The sequence below is a fragment of the Amblyraja radiata genome, chromosome 22, assembly GCF_010909765.2.
Source record: "Amblyraja radiata isolate CabotCenter1 chromosome 22, sAmbRad1.1.pri, whole genome shotgun sequence".
Lineage (NCBI taxonomy): Eukaryota > Metazoa > Chordata > Chondrichthyes > Rajiformes > Rajidae > Amblyraja > Amblyraja radiata.
In genome coordinates, this window is record NC_045977.1 from 11,497,048 (window position 1) to 11,518,089 (window position 21,042).

The 21,042-nt window shown below is 43.4% G+C and overlaps 1 protein-coding gene across 1 annotated transcript; it reads right to left on the minus strand.

Annotated features, from left to right (window-relative positions):
* Positions 1-1,524: 1,524 nt before the first annotated feature.
* On the minus strand, positions 1,525-19,738 carry rmi2 (RecQ mediated genome instability 2). The gene is made up of 2 exons (XM_033040401.1): positions 19,409-19,738; positions 1,525-2,454 (listed from the first exon to the last, which is right to left on the minus strand). The coding sequence occupies exons 1-2, from the start codon at positions 19,704-19,706 to the stop codon at positions 2,306-2,308; spliced, it is 447 nt and encodes a 148-aa protein (XP_032896292.1). The 5' UTR covers positions 19,707-19,738; the 3' UTR covers positions 1,525-2,305.
* Between the last annotated feature and the right edge of the window lie 1,304 nt (positions 19,739-21,042).

The window sequence follows — 21,042 nt, forward strand, 5'->3', positions numbered from 1 at the left end:
TCAACACTGTAACTCAGTGATTGCCAATCGCCAATCGGCAATCGATTGTTCCCGATGTTGGGGAAGTTCAGGACAAGGGGTCAGTTTAAGGATAAGGGGGAAATCTTTTAGGACCGAGATGAGGAAAACTTTTTTCACACAGAGGTGAATCTCTGGAATTCTCTGCCGCAGAAGGGAGTTGAGGCCAGTTCATTGGCTATATTTAAGAGGGAGTTAGATGTGGCCCTTGTGGCTAAAGGGATCAGGGAGTATGGAGAGAAGGCAGGTACAGGATACTGAGTTGGATGATCAGCCATGATCATATTGAATGGCGGTGCAGGCTCGAAGGGCCGAATGGCCTACTCCTGCACCTATTTTCTATGTTTCAACGCTGCGTGTAGGAAGGAATTGCAGATTTCTTCAACGCTGTGGTATTTTTGACCACTGCAACCAAAGAAAGCCAACATATTGATTGAGTGGGGAGTGATTTAGAATAAAACCAAGCACATCTCTATACTCTATACTTATATTAAATACTTTGTAATTATTGGTGTGTTTGTGTGTAATCACATCTTCGTGAAAAAACGACGTGGTAACGGTAAAATTTTTACATATTCCAGTAGAGATATTTCCCATGGAGTCCAAAATCGCTTTATCTGAAGCTTTATTTCTCGTTATTAATGAAAATGTTAAAAAATTTGACAAAAATGAATTTTAAAATGACTGGATGACATCGCTGATGACATCACAACGGCTCTGTTCCCCGAGCCGTCTTCCACACACGACGTGTGACTTCACACCCCCCCCCCCCCCCGGTTATTCAAAAGACGCAGAAAGAACAATTATTTCGGGCCGTTTATTCGGCGCATGGTGGGGAGGTTTCTGCCGCAGGTCGAGCCCGGCGACTGGACTTGAGCAGAAGCAGAACTGGAGCAAGAGTGTATTGCATTCGGGAATCAGCCCTCCCCTGTGACACCACGCCCCCCCCTCCACGCCTCTGCCTCAAGTCGATGAATGGTGGGGATGTTGCTGCCATAGGCAGAGCACGGCGACTGGACTTGGGCAGAAGCAGAGCCTAGAGCTGGAGCGAGGGAGTATTGCATTCGGGAACCAGCCCTCCCCTGGGACGCCGCGCGCCCCCTCCCACGCCTCTACCCCCGCCCTCTCTCTGCCCCGCCCTCTATTTTTGAGACCAAGAGTTAAGCAAAACAGATGTTAGAGGAACTAAGCAGATCAGGCATCATTCATGGAGGGAATGGATAGATGTTTTATGCTCTCCGTTTTACCGCTCCACCACAAAATCTCCTCGAAGTACGCTTACTTTGAATTTCTCTCTGACGAATTCTATGAGACCCTCTCTCGCTGCTTTCTCAGTGATTCCTACTGCTCTCCTTCTCTTTCACATGCTTTTCTCCACGTAACCTACCGAGTCCTTCTAGCATTTGTTTTTGCTCAAGATTTCAGCATCTTCAGTTTCTTGTGTCAAGTCTGTTTGCTCCAGCTTAAAGGATGACATTTTGTACTTAATAAACTCTTGGCCTTTTGTATTCAATAATGCAGCTCATTTTATTTTGTCCCATGAAACAGTCCAGTTTAACATTGATTTCTTTTATATATAGCTTTACAATTTTATTAAGGTAACAACATATTCACCTGGTCTGAAATTGAATATGATATTTTAAACTGTGAAAAAAATAAATAAGTAAAGAGTAAAGTGATAATGTTACATACATTTTATAACATTATTAACACTATTGATGCTTTACACAATGGACATTAATTACCCCAACTCAGACTGGTTTCCTGGAAACCTTCAGCAATGAGGCCGCAACCTTTAACCAGTGCAGTCATGGTTGTTTTTCTCCTTATGAGTTAAAAAAAAGCTCTGAAAATTGACATTAAACAGTTGACATCACATAAAAGAGAATAAACACCAAAGAAGTCTGCAGTAGCAAATCAGTGCCAGGAATCCAGGTCATTGTAATAACATGTTCAACTGTTCTTCCTCTTCTCATTTCATTATGAAAGTTCCCAATTGCCACACTTCCCAGAGTTCCTAATGATGTTTCCCTTGTCATTAATTATTATACAACTGGATCCCAGGATTAAAAAAAAAAAAAAAGTTCTTCCCAGGATGATAATAAATCAGTTCATGAACCAAATGATTTGATGTTTTGCAACTCCTGTCCTTTGTGGCACGATTGCTTCCAAGCATTTCAGAAGCTTCTCAAAGACGTCATGTTCTCATTCTGTTTGCATCCAGATCACGTTACTTTGCATTTCAAATTGATATTAAATCGAACAGAGGGCTCCTTTTTGGATAAATCTATGACATATTTTGCTGGAGGTCCTCCACTTCAAGTTTCCACATGCTCTTATGCAAAGGATTACCAGAGAGATCTGTCACCTTGACAGCACGCACAACAGGCTCAGGTCTGCATGACTGGACCACCCCCATCACCATCACGTAGTTTCCTGCAAGAAAATATTTCAGTAATGAAGGTTCTCATAGTCCCAAGTCTGACGCTCAAAGAACATTACTAGACAGTGAAAAATCAAAAAGTGCCGGATGTACTCATGTTCATAAGGGATAGAAGCAGAATTAGGCCAGTCGGCTCATCAAGTCTACTCCGCCATTCAATCATGGCTGATCTATCTCTCCCTCCGAACCACATTCACCTGCCTTCACCCCATAATCTCTGACACTCAGCAGGTTAGGAATGTTGACAGAACTTGTGTTTAAATATTTTAACATGTACAGACACAGCACATATTAAGTGTAAATTATGTTTCAAATGCTGTAACATAATGCGAGCTGTCACAAAGTGAACAAAGCTCAAGAACTGTTGGTGAATAAACATGACTTTAATGTGTGGAAGTGGAGTTATAGCCCTGCCTTCACAGTGGTCAGTTTTGGTCACGTTATAGGTAAGATGTTGTTAAGCTGGAAAGGGTGCAGAAGAGTATGTTGCCAGGACTCTAGGGCCTGAGCTATAGGGAGAGGTTGGGCAGGCTAGGACTATTCTCCTTGGTGCACAGGAGGATGAGGGGTGATCTTACAGATGTGCACAAGATCATGACAGGAATAGATTAATTAATGCACAGCGATTGTTGTCCAGAATAGCGGAATCAAGAACAAGAGAACATTGGTTTAAGGTGAGGGGATGAAGATTTAATGGGAATCTGAGGGGTAACTTTATTTTACACAAAGGGTGGTGGATGTATGGAACAAGCTGCCGGAGGAGTTAGTTGAGGTAGGTACTAACGCAATGTTTAAGAGACATTTGGACAGGTACATGGATAGAATAGGTTTAGAGGGTTATGGGCCAAGTGCAGGCAGGTGGGACTAGTGTAGATGGGGCATGTTCGTTGGCATGGGCAAGTTGGCCGAAGGGCCTGTTTCCACACTTGACTCTATAATGAATTTACATCCATTTTTCAATTCCTCAAGGAGCAGTAAAGCATACCCAAATCACAGCATAGTTAATTGTTTGAAACTACTGGAAATCATTAAAGCAATTGTAAACCCATTAATTTCAGTGACTTATTTCTGCACTCACTGGTTGCTGTGGTTTTGCCAACTATGATTCAGATTAAGTGCTAAGTGATGCATTTTGCAAGATCAAATCAGAATAAGGGCATAGACAGTAAATGATCTAAAAGATTGGTCAGACCACACCTGGAGCATTACGCGCAGTTCTGGTCACATTAGAGGAAGGATGTGATGAGCTGGAAACAATGTAGAGAAGATTCACCATTTCAGTCATAAGGAGAAATTGAATAGGCTGGTTTACATTCACGGAGTGGAGTTGGCTAACAAATGAAGAGGTATATAAATGATGAGGGGAGTAGATAACAATAATTTTTCCCCTTGGTGAAGAAGCCTAATAAATAAGAGCATAGAGCTGGGAGGTTTAAATGGATTTCCCCTCTCCCACCCATCCCGGGAATGATTGGAGTTTGTAACACATTGCCTGAGGGGGTGATGGGGTCAACTACCCTCACAACATTCTATAAGCAGCAAGACCAACACTCGAATTGATAAGGAATAGGAGGATTTGGACTGAATCCAGGTAAATGGGTCCATTATGGATAAGTACAAAGTGGCTTGACTTGGTTGGCCTAAGGATCTGTTTCGTAATGCATGACTCTATAACTCTGCTTTAAAAGTGCTCAGGGGAAAGTGCTTTGGCACATTCCTGGGTCATGAAAGGTCCTGTGCAAAAATTAGCCTCACGTTGATATGTGACCAATGATTTTGCAACCTGACATCAGTCTCAAAGCCTCTATTGCAGGGGTCGGCAACCTATGGCCCACGGGCTGGATCCGGCCCGTGACCCAAAATCATCCGGCCCGCAGGCCGTCATTTTTCTCTCCGTCATCTAGACTTCTTTAGACTGTTTATTACTGTTGGCCAGTGACATAAAGACTTACTTTAATGCTCCTAGCAATCCTAACAATCCAAAAGATCGGAACTGATATAATCCCACAAACTGGGCAAAAGGTTAGTTGGATTGGTGGGCGCGGTTCCACTGATGTAAAAGTTGCAGCGGCTGCGGTGTGCGGTGCTCAGCACGCCCCGGAACCATCCGTCCCCGCGTTTCACCCGGGGGAGGGTCAGGAATCCAGCGGTAAATGGACGGGACTGGTCCTAGGAGAGGAGGGAGAGGGAGAGGATGGGGGAAAGGGAGAGAGGGGTGGAATGGGGAAAGGAAAGGAGAAAGAGGGGAGGAGGAGAGATGGAAGAGAGAGGTGGAGAGAGGAGGTGAGAAGAGGAGGTGAGAAGAGGAGGTGAGAAGAGGAGGTGAGAAGAGGAGGTGAGAAGAGGAGAGCGGAGGAGAGAGGGGGAGGAAGGCGAAGAGAGAGGGGGAGGAGGGGGAAGAGAGGAGAAAGGGGGACGAGAGAGGGGGAGAGAGTGAATGGGGGGGGGGGGGAAGAGAGGGTAACAAAGGGTCTGCATGAAGTTTAAGACAGAGAGGGGTGAGGGTAGTTTCAATACCAGTGTCTCAAACTAACTGCTATGTTCAGTTGTATTAATATTGCTTTTATAAATATTTATATACGCGGCTCGCCATCTGCTCAGGCATGGGTCCTGGCCCCAATGCAGAAAAGGTTTGCCGACCACTGCCCCATTGTGATCAAATTAGATGAAATCTACTTCACATGAACTACACAAAATACATTGTAGCTCATGCTAATGGAAACAAAGCTAGAATACCATTAGCACAAAGTCCATGACATCCAGTTAGTGAAGTTATTTGTGTTTTTTAAACTTACTTTTAATATCCATTGAAGCTGCAATTAGAACATAGAACACAGAGCAGGAATAGGCCCACAATGTCCATGTAGACCATTTTGCCAAGTTAAACTAATCTCCTTTGCCTGCATGTAATCCATATCCCTTTGTTCCCTGTTTCTACGTTTGCCTATCTAAATTGTATCTGCCTCCATCACCACCCCTGTAGCATGCTCCAGGCACCCATCACTCTGTGTAAATAAACCTACCCCACAGACCTCCTTTAAACTTTGTCCCTCTCATCTACAGCCCACGGCCTATAGCCTTTGACATTTCCATCCTTTTAAATGAATAATGGGAACAAATGAAGGGCCATTCAGACCATTGCCCCATTTGAACATAAATGTGAGTGGAATCATTTATTGCATACGATAGTGCACAGTAAGAACATGAAGCCAATAACGATGATAAATTATCAATAACTTGATAATTATTAATAACGATAATTAATGAATAAGAATTAGCTAATAATATGATGAAAATGGCAATGAACTGGAAAAAGAACCAATTTTCTTTCACTTTGCAGTTAAAGTAATAGAGTTTCGTGCCATGACCTACCTATCATTAATTGAAACCATAACTAAACTGAGTAAAGAAAATATATAATTTTAGCAACAGAGATGAGAACAGAACCGTGTTAATCTCTCCGATATGAATGATCTAGTCATCGTGAAATGCACAAGCTGACATGGTGTTCTCCAAACAGTTCATTTATCTGTTTGATTCTCTATGGGTGGTACAGGTGATCAAGAGTGTAAAAGTGGGAAAGGGAACAGACACTGACAGCAATCATCACCTTATGACAGCCTCCAGCAAGCTAAAACTGACGTGCGAGTTTACTGAAGGCTGTATCGGTAATAAGCAAAAGAGTGACTTACACCCAGTCTAAGGTAATGGTACAAATTGTGGATCATGTTATCACTAGGCGAAACATTTGTATATTTGGCTACAACTTTTATTTTGGAGATACAACGGGGAAACAGGCCCTCCGGCCCACTGAGTCCGTGCCACTCACCGGCTACCCATACACTAGTTCTATTCCACACACTAGCGATAATTTACAGAGCGCAATTAACCTACAAACCTGCTTATCTTTGGAATGTGGGAGGAAACCGAAGCACCCGGAGAAAACACACGCGGCCATAGGGAGAACGTACAGGCAGCACCAAGTCAGTATCAAGCCTGGGTATCTGGCGCTATAATGGCAGCAGCTCTACCACTGCACCACTGTGCCAGCCTAACCATTGGACCTGATGGTGATGGGTCTAACAAGGGCTTCTGGGCATAATAAAAAAGCCAGAAACATCTATAGGTGGCTTATTCATCAAGTTAAAACCAAACTCAAGATTCATCAGAGCTGAATACTTTTAACAACTGTCTGTAGTGTAGAATACTGAAGAATGACCAAGGATTCAAACCATCTTCAGCTCACACAGCTAGCCTTAAACCCTATCTTTTGGCTCCAATCAAATACAACACGTACAGAGCTGTAAAGAGATACGAGCAACAACTTCACTAAATTACATGTTTCGATGGAAGCCAATTAGATTGTGGATCATTAGAGCTCCATTAAAAGAGACACCTGAAGGCAAGTGAAAAAAAGGTCACCTAGAAATAACATGGCAAAGAACAATGGAAGTAGCTGGGGCGTGTGTACCTAAGAAAACATTGAAAGGCCAGCTAGAAACAGACAAGAGTGGAAGAGTTTTGTGGCTGCCCGCAGAAGTTGTTACAGAAGTGTAATGAGTAATAAACTAAACTTAACGTTTAGTAATGCTATTTGAGGGTAATTTATCACCCAGGACAAGATGAATAGTTCCATGGAATTTGTGACCAAAAATAACATAGACCATGGATTAACACTTCATCGTGTATTGAACTAAAAAACTAGTTGACCCAGAATGCAGAGAGATCCATTGAGCCATGCTCAACATGGATATCAGATTAACACTTAGCTTCAACATTTTCGCCATGTTATTTGGACATAGATAAGTTTTCTCTAAACTTTGAAGATGCCACATGATTTAATTCCATTAATTTGATGTGCAAATAATGATCCTTGTACTAATTCTTGAATATTTCAAGCCTCAGGTTCATTAATAAAGTAACTATTTATTTCACCACGGACCAGAAAACACCAAGCAGCACTAGGGGAATGTCATTTTACAAACTGAAGATCTTTACAAACAAAGTGAATGCAAAAACAAAGAGAGTGACATGCAGTGTGATTTGTTTTTTTTACCAGAAATGCTGATTTATAAACAATTGACTCTTCAAAGGGGATGTAGTAAATCACTCACAGGCTTCCAAGAGATTATAGCAAGTACTACCACCAGTTTTGTAAACTTTTAAAAAAAAATACATACACAACTCTGCTAATGCACACCATGAAAGAAAACAATTCTACCCTGTTCCATGACAAACTGCTGAATGAGGCAATTATTAAAACTATAAATAAAATTCAAGGAAATTGATGGTGTGCCCAATTCCATTCATCATAGCCATGTCAAAAGAAATCATACAACAGAAACCCGAGGGGATTTTTCCCAAACACTTACTAAAGTTGCATGCAGTTTGTTCCTCACTAATTTAGAAAAAACTGAAACTCTATTCCACGCATCTCACATGACAGAAAATTTTAAATGCAGAAAGTGCAAATTAACTCCAAAATGGGACAATACATATAAAGGAACTGCCAACGTACGGTTGCACGCAAATTGAAAGAACATCAGCTCATATTTCACTTGGGTAGCTTACAACTTAGTGGTATGAACGATGAATTTCAGGTAACTTCTACTTACACCTCCCTCCTCTCTCCTACCCTCTCACCACCCCCCCACCCCCTCAAACGATATATCTGTCTTGGGCTCACACCGTCACTAATCAACAATCAGCCCAACAGGGCACCACCTTCACTGAGGCCATCTTTTGCTGGTCCCGATTTGTCGTGGGTTGTTTTCTCGCTTCAAGTTTCTCCCTCCGCCACCCTCCTTGAACCAGTCTGAAGCAGGACCCTGATCTGAAACGTCACCTATCCACGTTCTCCAGAGATACTGCATGACCCGCTAAATTACTCCAGCAATTTGGGTCTAGCTTTGGGACAATACAAAAGTTGACTGTTAGGCACTCATTTGTCTCTCCAAAAATGTTCTGCTTGGAAACAAAAATAACTCGATTGCCAAGCCTTTACAGTAAAAGCGTGTTTATCGCATATTTTTGACATACTTAAAACAGATACCCTAGATTTGTGCAGCATGGTGCTGTCAATGTGCTCATCTGACCACTTCCAAAAGAACTGTCCACCAGCATTTCAACAAGTATTCTAATATCCAGCCCAATTGCAATCAGAGGGCTAACATTATCAGATCAAAACCAACACCTACCCTTTCTTCATTAAACTTTACTGGAACCGCTCCATGCATACTATTTATCTTGGGTATCTTGTTTGCTGGCAGACAAGAATCTAAGTTTTTTTAAACCTAATCAGATTTGGTAACCTAGAGACACGTGGAGCTGCAGATGCTGGAATCTTGAGCAAAACAAATTGCTGCAGGAACTCAGTGGGTGAGACATCATCTGTGGAGGAACAGGTGACATTTTGGGGTCGGGACCCTACTGCAGATTGATTTTAGTAGGGGGGGAGAGAAAGCTGCAAAAGAGAGGTGGGGGCGGTAGGGGGTAATGTCAGTTTTTTTAAATCCTTGTATCAAACAATGCTATTTTCATTCTGTTGCCCATATACAAAACTGTGGTTCAGTGAAATTCAGATGTTGATTAATTATGAATATTTGATTGAGGATTTAAATTGTCATTTATTGAATTCTGCAAGAATTGTCAACACATTTTGAATGATCACATTGGAAAGAATGAAGCATTTCATTATGATACTCCTTTTATTAAAAAAAAACCTTGCCTACTCAAACCAATGACAGGAGCTATGATTAGGAAACAGGCTCAAGCTACACACCAGCACCTGGTAGATCACCGACTCTTCACATACCAACTCAATGAGACTTTGGCAGATTTCTTGTGCAGGCCTGGCAAAATTTACCAATGTACTTTCCACAACAGTAGCCAATGGATCACCAGGCCTGAGGGGAAGTCTGAAGAGTTTCCCTTTTTAATTTTTTATCATTCCAACCTTGGACCAGTGGTAATACTATTGCCTTGAAATCAGAATATTGTGGAAAGTCCCACTTCAGACGGAATATTAAACCGAATCTTCCTCATAAGTGAACAGAAAAATAGTTCATTCTTAAAAAAACAGGGTTATTCTGGCATCCTGACTAGCATGCATCTTCTTGGTTCTTGGTTTCTTGGTCCTCCAAAATATTCCAAATGGAATTTAAACTGGAGGTGGTGAAGGGAGGGCTTAGGGTGAAAGAAGGAAGCGTGATCTTCCAACATCACGAAAGACAATCTGGTAATTTATTTCATTGCACAAGCAGACACTCAAAGAGCAAACTGACTGCCAGGCTTCCCATATTAATGACTTTACATCAAGCACTGCGAGATGTCCCAAGTTCATGTTGTGATGAATTGGTGTTTTTCTCCTTGAGTCAAGAAACATGGGACTCAGTTGCAGCAAGGATCAGTTAGCTCGAGCACAGACCAAGAATGAAAACCGGGACATTACTGGACAACATTTCTCAATATTACTTCAGTAAATATATTTACTCTAAATCTCCAAATAATTTCTTTTATTACCAAGCAAAAAAAGTCCAAAAATATGAATTTGTCAGATCTCAAAAGGCAAGCCTGATAAGCTGCCCAAGGAACTGCAAAATGAATTCATGAATAGCCATTTGGAGATTGACAAAAGACAAGTCTTCCTTCTCTAACAACCTACTCCCAAGCTCACTCGAACACATTTGTCCGATGATAATGCCTTAAATTCAAAGGACACTCCTTGTGTTTTTGGTATCTTCTCCAGCTTTTGGCTTCCAACCTCATCCCTGGAGCCTAGTTTGACCAAGCACATACTGCATCTTTCTCAGGCAGACTCTCAGGATAAGTGTGAGGTTATCCACTTTGATAGCAAAAACAGGAAGGCATATCTAAATGGTGTCAAGTTGGGAAAGTACAACAGGATCTTGGGGTCCTTGTTCATCAGTCAATGAAAGTAAGCATGCAGGTACAGCAGGCAGTGAAGAAGGCGAATGGCATGTTGGACTTCATGACAAGAGTTGAGTATAGGAGCAAAGTTGTAGTTGTACAACTGTAGTTGTACAGGGCCCTAGTGAGACCACACCTAGAGTATTGTGTGCAGTTTTGGTCTCCAAATTTGAGGAAGGACATCTTGCTATTGAGGGGGTGCAGCGTAGGTTTACAAGGTTAATTCCTGGGATGGCGGGACAGTCATATGCTGAGAGAATGGAGCGGCTGGGCTTGTATACTCTGGAATTTAGAAGGATGAGAGAGGATCTTATTGAAACATATAAGATTATTAAGGGTTTGGACACACAGGAAACATGTTCCCGATGTTGGGGGAGTTCAGAACCAGGGGCCACAGTTTAAGAATAAGGAGTAAGCCATTTAGAACAGAGAGGAGGAAACACTTTTTCACATAGAGAGTTGTGAGTCTGTGCCTCAGAGGGCGGTGGAGGCCGGTTCTCTGGATACTTTCAAGAGAGAGCTAGATAGGGCTCTTAAAGATAGTGGAGTCAGGGGATATGGGGAGAAGGCAGAAACGGGGTACTGATTGTGGATGATCAGCCATGGTCACATTGAATGGCGGTGCTGGCTTGAATGGCCTACTCCTGCACCTAATGTCTATTGTCAGGATCGAGACTGACTTGTTGCCACTCATTCTTTGGATTCCGTATAAGCTGATAGGCCCAAGGTGTGGCATGCAAATTTTGCCACAGATGGGATTGTTGGTGCTGGATGGAGTGGATGCAGGATGGAGTGGACAGGTACGTAGTTTAGGAGTTGGTGCACTTCTACTGTTTAAGCTGAGTTTTATGAGCACCCAACTCAAAATTCTCAATGTCATCCAAAATGCTTCTCCATTTTGTTTAAGGTTACCACAGGGTTGGTGGGATGTTATTTTTCCAGCAAGGCTTTAATTAATCCCCAAGTAGATTCATCCTTCCACCTGTTAAGTTATTGTTGCGACAGGAGTTCAGAATACTATAGCTGTTTTGATGCCCTAGCCAGTAGACTTAGTGCTCACCTTCTTCCCCTCAGTTTTGCAATTTCCTTTTGTAATTAATCTTCATAGTAAAGGCTGCTTTGGCCTTTGGTGTTTGAGTTACTCATGTTCTTGTTCTCAGCTGAGGGGAAGAAGTCGGTTCTGTTGATCAGTCAGCCTGCCATGTGGAGATTCCTCTCCTGCACCCTCGGATTTACTGAACTGAAGTGGTCGCTGGCTTTGTTTTCCACAATCCACATTGAGTGTCTAAAACCCCATGCCACTTTCTGCATTTGCAGAGCACACATTGTACTCACTGTATTCCTTTTCCACTTATTCTTACAGAGATGGCAATTCACCTCATTGTGTCTCACCTACAGTGGTGCCATTAATAACAAAGCAGTTGGGTTCCCAGGCTTTGATGCAAGGCTTGGGTTAAGACTTGGCTGTGTTGCATAGGCATAAACGAATGCATGTAAGTGCATACTCACAGACCTGTGTCTGTGAGCATGTGCACAAGCCTAGACAAGCTTTTACCCCATCCCCCACCCCACCTACTAATTCAGTTCAATTTCCACTCCTCCATCTCGGGATCTCTGCAGCTGCATGAAATTCCCACTCGCAGAAACCCTACCTCTAACCCTTGAGAAGCTGCCCCTTTCTTTTACACCTCATTACTTTGATCCCATCTTTGTTCCCTTCTCCGTCCCATTGACCCTCTGCTCGTTACTCCTCTGCACCATTTCATTTCCAACCCTTAGCACCAGCACCCAGTCATCCAGCCCTAAGAAAAGCCCAATGCACCAACACCATTCCCTTAGCAAGAGAATGTTAGGTTTGCAACCTCAAGTTAGTCAGTACACAGAAGCCACATTCTGTTAAAATCCTGTTCAACAACTGATGTCTCATTGTCTAGGTTCATTTCAGACTTATAACTCCGTCTTACCAGAATGTTGAAGCTAAACTTCTATTTTCTCTTTAAAGCTGAAGAAAAAGAAAACCACAAACCAGTTCTGGGTTCTGGGCTTGGCTTTTGACACAATGAACTTTCAGTCAAACAAGTCACTGTGACATATCAAAAGAATATGTCTAGCAGAACCAAGAGCCACTTTCCTCTGGTGCAGTTTCATTTGAGCTTCACATCCTCTCATATAAACCATTAGTTGCATCAACATGCTATTGTGCAAGGAATTTTGACTGAGTTAACCGCATTGTAAATGCATTTCAACTGCAGATAAACTTTCACTTTTTGTCACTCATTACAATCACTAAATGTCATAATAAAAGCTTTAGTATTCATAGCTACCTAAATTGCAAGACAGCTATACAAGAAATTCAATTACAAACTGACTATCCTGTTCCTCCTATCAAGCTGTAAGATTTTTATTTCGTATTCCACTGAACATTTTAATTCTCGATTTACTTGGATGTAAAAACTACAACTCTCCTGTCCCTGGATTTTCCCTGCTGCTGAAGGTTAGCAGAGAATTGAGCCCATCACTCGCAAACAGAGGATTTCCTTGTCAGCAATAAATGGGAGCATCGAGCCACTGCATCAAGCATTCATCTTTATATGCTTTCACTGTATCACAGTCCCACTATAGCAACTTTGCAAATCAATCTCCACACTTCCACTGCCCTCTTCGTCATGGTGTCATATAGCACAGAAACAGGTAATTTGCCACACCATGTCCGTACCATAACCGAGACACGAGGAACTGCAGATGCTGGAATCTTGAGCAAAACACAAAACGGTGGAAAAACTCGGCGGATCAGGCAGCATCTGTGGAGTGGAATGGATAGACAACGTTTTGGGTCGAGACCCTTCCTCAGACTCCAATTTACCAGCACTTGATCTGTAATTTTCCATGTCTTCAATAACCTTGTTAAAATGTTGTGGGAGTACTGCCTCCTGAAGCAGTGGATTCCAGATTCTGAATATGTTTCCCTTACAACTAAAAGGACCTTTCAGCCTTTGGCTTCCAACGTTCTTATGTTCTAATCTTCAGATAGGGGGTTAAAATATGGTTAGCGTGATGGCTTATAAAACACGTGATAAATATGCAAATAAAACAAATAGTAGTCAAGTCAAATTATATACCGTTGAGTCTCACATCAGTGATAGGGAATCTTTGAGAGGATTCAGATAAATAGCTTTTTCTTGTGTTTGGAAGAGAATTGGGGTAATTGGAGATAGTCAGCATGTTTTGCCTGCAACAGGTCAGGTTTTATAAACTTGAATATTCTGAGGTGATACAGGTGATTGATGAGGATAGGGTACATAGACTTTAGGCAGGTATTTGACAAGGTTCTTCATGCGAGTTAATCCAAAAGATTAAGCTACATGGGATCCAGAATAACTTGATAGTTTGGATTTATATCTAGCTAACCCAGAGAAGATAATGGCATAAGGGTGTTAATCTAACTGGAGGTCTGTTACCAGTATTGTTCCAGAGGGATCAGTGTTTGATATAAATAAATGACTTGAGACAAAAACATAGCTAAATTGGTTACGTTTGCAGACGACACAGAAATTGGTGGAGGGGCAGACAATGAAAATGGCTGTTAAAATATACAGCGCGATATAATTTACAGATATGAGCAGATAAATTATAGTTGCAGTTTAATACAGGCAAGTGTGAGGTCTTAAGAGTTAAACAGCATGGTCTCTATAGTCCAGGCCCTCACATCCTCGCTGCACAATGGGAGATTGAATGTAAAGTATAGAATTAACAACAGAGCCCTCAACAGCAGTGATGTACAGAGGGGCTTGGGGATCCATGTCCATAGATGCCCGAAAGTAGCAAACCAAGTAGATAGAGTGGTAAAGAAAGCAGATTATATGCTTGCCATCATTGGTTAGATCACTGAGTATAACAGCCAGAAAGTCATGTTGCAGCTTGGTTAGGCCACATTTGTAGTAATGCATGAAGATTTGCTTGTCCCATTAGAGGAAGGATTTGGAAAAGGGGATGCAGAAGAGATTGACAAAGATGCTGCCTGGTTTAGAGGCTATTAGCTACAAGGAGAATTTGGACATACTTAGATTGCTTTCCCTGATGCATCGGAGGCTGAGGGGAGACCTATTAAAAGTTTATATTGTGAGAGGCCTGGACAGGATAGACATTCAGGACCTTTTTCCAAGAGTTGTAATGTCAAATCCAGGAAGGAATAGTTTTAAGATGAGAGCGGGAAAGTTGAAAGATGTGGTAGGTGCCTGAAATGCACTGCCAAGGGTGGAGGTGGTGGAAGCAGATACGATGGAGAAATTTAAGAGGCTTCAGAAAGTGATTAGTTTAATTTGGCATCATGTTCAGCACAAACATCATTTGCGGAAGGTCCTGTTTCTGTGCTGCACTGTTCTGTATTTTACATGTTGCCTTTAATGTTCAATGACAAAAAAAATCTTGCCACAAGTGTAACGGCCACAGTACAGTTTTCACCTCCCTATCCAAGAAAGGATAAGTTTGCCTTTGGAAACTGTGTATAGATTTACTGGATTCCTAGAATAAGGGAGTAATCTAATAAGGAAAGATACAGTAAGAGCAGCCTATATTTAACTGGAGTTCAGAATCAATTTGAGTTAGACAATATTCTGAAAAAGAGTGACAGTGAATGCCAAGAGGTTGCATCCTCAAACTTGAGAATTCAAAACCAGTGGGCCCTTCAGATTAAGGTGGAATATCATTTACAATGAAGAGGTTTGCAATTCCTTCAAATTCAGTACAATAAAGAGCTGTGGTTGTTCAGTCATTGTGTCATAATGAATGCTGAAATAATTTGACTTTTCAGCATCAGCAGCTTGAGAATTAGACAGAAAAGTGAACTTGAGGCACAGGATCATAAGACATGACATGCTCCCACCACCATCAGTGTATTCCAGGCACCTACCCCATCTTTCAACTTTCCCTCTCACCTTAAAACTCCTTTCAGTGTTTGAGGCATGAGATGTGATCATTAATTGGTAGAGAAGGTCAAAGCATCATGAGGCTTATTTTTCCTTGTATCTCTGAATGGATCTTGCTTATTCCAGCAGCAATAGCAACATTGGAGGCATGAACACAAGACACGATTATAATTAGAAGTAGCCGCCCATTAGGGCAGTGGCGTTAACTTCCCTCCTGACAGATAAAAACAAGTCGCCGTATTCTAAACTCAGTTTTGTGATGGGATAAAGGGGTCATTTGCAATCTGTGAAATAACCTGTCCAGCTATCGGTTTAAAGATGCATCTGTTTACAGTTTTCATTCAGAATAACTTTCTCTAAAAAGGTATTGTAATTTATTGGTTTCAAAAATAGTATTTACTGTACCCATCCGTATCCAACAAAACGTCCATTCACCTAGCTGAACTCATCCGCTCATCTAGCTGAACTAGCTTAACATCAAATTCTCCCACTACTAATTATACATCAAATTATCCCACTAATAATTTTCCTTCTATCTGTATCACCACTGGATATTTCTCCACTAAGTTATCCAGTTGTTATTTGCAACCCATTACAATTCTTTGTTGCCCTCTAACTAAACCCTCTAACAATTTATCCCCATAAAAATTTAGAGATTTTCCCTCTGACAAAGGGTCTTGGACCTAAAACTACGTCTGGAAGTTCCCCAGAAAAGTTGAAGGCCATTTGTCAGTTCTATGCTGCTAATTTAATTAAATATCATCCGATATAAGCGAGGAATCTGTAAAACTGCAACTGCTGGAACATGAAACAAAAACTGAAATGGCCAGTCAAGCAACACCTGTGGAAAGAGAAACCAGTCAATGTTTTGAGTCAGCAACCTTTCCTCAGAACTGGAAACTAGTGGGTTTACACTTTTCAAAGCATAGCCGGCGGGGGAGGGGAGGTCGGACCGAGTGAGATGCAAGACACAAGTCTTTATCGAGATAGGTCAAACCTTATCAGGTAATAATGAGCACAAGTACTGAACTGCAGCAAGACATTTTAAGCATCTTGAGCTTCCTGTGCAAGACAGCGTGCTGGAAAAACTCAGAGGGTTCAAGGTGATATTTCGAGTTTCGTAATGTTCCCAGATGCTGCCTGACCGACTGAGTTCCTCCTGCAGTTTATGTTTTGCTCAAGATTCGAGCATCCGCAGTCAGCTGTGCCTCCATTGAGCTTCCTGTTTCTTTCCATTTTAATTCTCAATTCCACTCCCATTCTGACTTCTCTGGGGCCTCTTTCAGAGATACAATGAGGCCCAATGAACAACCTCAGGCACACAGTTGATTCATTATTTTCCCTTTATGATACTTATGTCCCTGTTCACCCCATGGATGGGGGGGGCGGGAAAGAATAGGTGCTGGAAAGGTAGTAAGAACAGAACCTGGATGGGTGAAAGTCAAAGATGGGTGAGGTAATTAGGTCAGTATAGCCGATAGCCTGCAGAATGGGGCAGTGCAGCCCAGGGCAGGGTGGAGCCAGAGGTGCTTGGCTGGGACAGGGACTATGACCATATAGGTGGGAGTGAAGTGGGGCAGAGGCAAGATTACACAGGTAGTGGATGAAGAGAGGTGAAGAATTTGTAATGAGGTGAAAGGGATGGAGCCAAAGGGACAACACAGTCTCATAGCTCCAACAAACCAGGTTCACTTCAGAATTTCAGTGATGTTAATGAAGAATTTTCTCATTCAACATAACCTGGACACACTAACGATTATTTAATACTACAAATTCATAGGTACGTGTGAATGAATAGAATAACTTACAGGGAAATAATGATGGAGAGTGGGATCTGGAATGAGATTGATCCACGAGTCACAATAGACTCAGTGGGTCTAATATTCTGACTGCATGAGTGTAACTAGTTTAAATCTGTAGGGATCTGTGCTAGGACCTCTTATTTCTGATACAGGTCCATCTCCGATTTTCTGGCACCCTTGGATTCAGAGCTTTTCTGGATTATCCGTTTTGCCAGACCGACAGAGGTCACGGCCTCCGAGAGGAGTCCAGCGATACCAGAACGGTCCACTTAAGAAGTTGACACCTGGACTTCAACAGGTGTCAACTTCTCTACATCGGCAAGACCAAGCGCAGGCTCAGCGATCATTTTACTGAACACCTCCACTCAGTCCATCTTAACCTACCTGATCTCCCGGTGGCTCAGCACTTCAACTCCCCCTCCCATTCCCAATCTGACCTTTCTGTCCTGGGCGTCCTCCACTGTCACAGAGTGAGACACAGCGCAAATTGGAGGAACAGCACCTCATATTTCACTTGGATAATTTACACCCCAGCAGTATGAACATTGACTTCTCTAACTTCATATAGCCCTTGCTTTCTCTCTCCATCCCCTTCACAGTTCTCCCACTGGTCTTACTGTCTCCACCTACATTCTATCTTTGTCCTGCCCCCTCCCGACATCATTCTGAAGAAGGATCTCGACCCAAAACGTCGCCCATTCCTTCTCTCCAGAGATGCTGCCTCCCCCGCTGAGTTACTCCAAAATTTTGTGTCTATCTGCAGTTTCTTGGTGTTACATAGGAACAGCATTGCTGGTTTACAAAAAAGTGGTATACAGTGAATGGCACGATCCTTAACAGCATTGATGTAGAGTGGGATTTTGGAGTCCGTCCATAATTCCCTGAAAGTGGCAACAGAAGTAAATACAGTAGTAAAGAAGGTGAAAGGTATGCTTGCCTTCATTGGTCAGAGCACCGAGTAAAAGAGTCAGAAAGTCATGTTGCAGCTTTATAGGAATTTGGTTAGACCATATTTGGAGTACTGTGCAGACTGACATTAGTTAAGTTTAAGTTGAAGATATACACAAAATGCTGGAGTAACTCAGCGGGCCAGCCAACATGTCTGGTAAAAAATATGTGACAGTTTTGTGTCAGAACCCTTCTTCGGACTGAAATTAGGGAGGGGGGGGGGGGGTGGTGGTGAAATAAACTGAAGGCAAGAAAACACCAGAACAAAATCAGGGCCAACAACAGATGACCTCAGGAAGGGTGGAGCCCATTATGGCCCATTGTCAAGTGGGAAAGGTGTGGTAATAAGAGCGATACAGAGATACAAACAGTGGAAGTGGTAGGACGACTAGGGTAGCGGAGGGAATGTAGGAGTGACTTGAAATGAGAGAAATCAATGTTCAATTAAAGGTTGCAAGCTGCCTCAGTAAAATAGGAGGTGCTGTTCCTCCAATTTGCATGTGTCCTCATTCTGGCAAAGGTCAGTATGGGAATGGGAAGGGCAGTTAATATGTTTGGCAACCAGATCATATCGGCCAAGGTGGACTGAGCTTAGTTGTTCAATGAAACTATAGGAGCCCATACCAGGAGTCGTTGGAGTAGATGCAAGAGAACCTCTGCCTCATCTGAAAGGACTGTCAGGGTCCCTGGATGGAGTCAGGGGAGGAGGTATAAGGACAAGATGGTTATATCAGTTGGCATCATGTTCAGCATGGACATTGTGGGCCTAAGAACCTGAGTGGGTGATGTACTGTTCCATCTTCGATGGATGAATCTCCTATATATATATATCTATAAACCAATATATGGATTGAACGTGTGTAGGAAGGAACTGCAGGTGGTGGTTACACCATAGACACAAAAAACTGGAGTAACTCAGCGGGACAGATCTGGATCTGGATGTAGTACGCTGAAAAGCTCTAGGTAGAGCATCACTCAGCGCTATGATGGTGGTAGTCGAGATGGAGATGCTTTTGAAGTGCATCTTTGTATGTGTTCATATTTTACATATCTCTGATGCTGGCTGGTAGGGTATTCAAATCCCTTGCTGTCTTGAAGAAAAATGAGTTAGAAAGTGCTAATGAAGTGCCGTGCGGAATGAAATAATTTCCAGGTTGGTAGCTTCTGGGTGCTTTCATCTAGATTGGACCAATCAGAGATGCTGCCTGTCCCCGCTGAGTTACTCCAGCATTGTGTGTCTATGTTATGAAGTGAACGCAGATCCTGACACACCTCGTGTTTAATTAATAGTTGATATATTGTCTGGACTCGGAGGCGGCTTGTGCCGGGCCCGCTGCCTTTACCTCGGTTTGTGCAGGGCCTGCCATGCGGGACGCCGCCCGCACCGACCACGGTGAAGGTGCCCGTCTCGTCGAGGAGCTGTAGGCTGGTGTTGTGCTCGGGCCGCACATCCAGCACCGTCCCCTGCATCCACACCACGCTCACGTCCAGCGGGGCCCTGTCACTGTCACCGTCACCGTCGCCGGCCCGATGCAGCAGCCAAGCGGCCGGCAGCCCGGTCCGTGTAGCGGCCGCTCGCAGCTGCTCGGACAGCACCTTGCAGGGCGGAGACTGCAGCCGCCCCCCACCACCGCCCGCCATTGCTGCCTCCAGCTCCAGCTCCAGCCCGCCAATTGTCCCTCCGCCAATGAGATCGCACAGCAACAGCCCGACCAATCGCAATTGCGTACTGATGAGCCATCTCCACCAATGAGATCACGCAGAAATAACCCGACCAATCACCAATAACCTGACGCCTCTCTGCCAATCAGCGAATAGCTATGAGATAGCGACGAGCGAGCAAGATAGTTCACTCCTGCTAAATCCAATGGGCTGACGTGTAGTACGCAACGGAGCGGAACGTCGGCCATTTCAGTAATCCAGACCCGACTTTGGTTATCCCTCTCGCAGTGTAATTAAAGTTGCGGGCAGGCGGGGACAGTTTGTGTTAATACATTTTAATTCTGTTAATTTTCTTTTTTTAATGTTTTTTTAAATTTTATTTTAATGGGGTTTTTTTTTAATTTATTTTTAAATGTCTCATGTGCTGTGTTTGAGTTGATGTGTGTAGTAAACTTCTGGGGTGGAACCCTCTCCAAGACAGACGTGAAGCTCACCGTTTGACCTGTTTTTACAAAATGTTAAATGCTCAGCTCAACATAGACTACAAGACCTACACCAAACCCAAACCAATTAGGAGCAGACGAGGGCATTCGATCCAATTTGTGATCCCAGCTACAAAGACAGATGTCAGGGCTGCCAACTCTCATGCTTTGAGCGTGAGACTCACGCCCTCAAGCAAACTCTCACGCCCTCACGCTGATCAGTAAATTTCTCACGCTCAGTGGTGAGAAATTTTGTGATCAACGAAAATGTCAAAACTCGGATAAACTGCATGGTCCATGGGTGTTGGAGAGCCGGGGCTGCGGGAGGGATGGGAGCAGAACCAGCAGCGGGAACAGAAGCCGGGAGCCGGGACTTGCGAATGTTTGCGGCAAAGATCCTATAGCGAAAGGATATCTGGTTTGCGGCGCTGTCGAGTTTGCGGGGCAGACGCTGCAGCTCCGCCATGGAGCACTCCGGACAGTGCGAGTGTCCCGTGCCGCGGAGCCGTCGGAAGCATTGTGCCGCTGCCGCGAGAGTCTCTGTGCCGAAGGGACAGACTCTCAAAGGGAGGTGGAGAGAGAGGGGGGTGAGAAGCGAGAGAGGGGAGAGACAGAGGGGGGCGGGGGGGTGAATGGAGAGAGAGAAGAGGGAGAGGGGGAAAGAGGTAGGGGAGAGAGAGGGGGGAGAGTGAGGTGGGAGAGGGGGGGAAGAGAGGGGTGAGAGGGAAGAGAGAGAGAGAGGAGAGGATGGGAGAGAGAGGGGGATGAGAGAGGGGTGGTAAAAGAGAGAGGGGGAAGAGGGAGAGAGGGGGAAAGAGAGAAACAGGGATAAG

What these genes read in the sequence shown, in the direction of transcription:
- rmi2 (XM_033040401.1), bottom strand. Translation starts at nt 19,706, where the DNA reads ATGGCGGGCGGTGGTGGGGGGCGGCTGCAGTCTCCGCCCTGCAAGGTG. An exon ending in CAGGCCCTGCACAAACCGAG is followed by an intron (nt 2,455 to 19,408) that starts GTAAAGGCAGCG and finishes ATTTTCTTGCAG; the next exon opens with GAAACTACGTGATGGTGATG.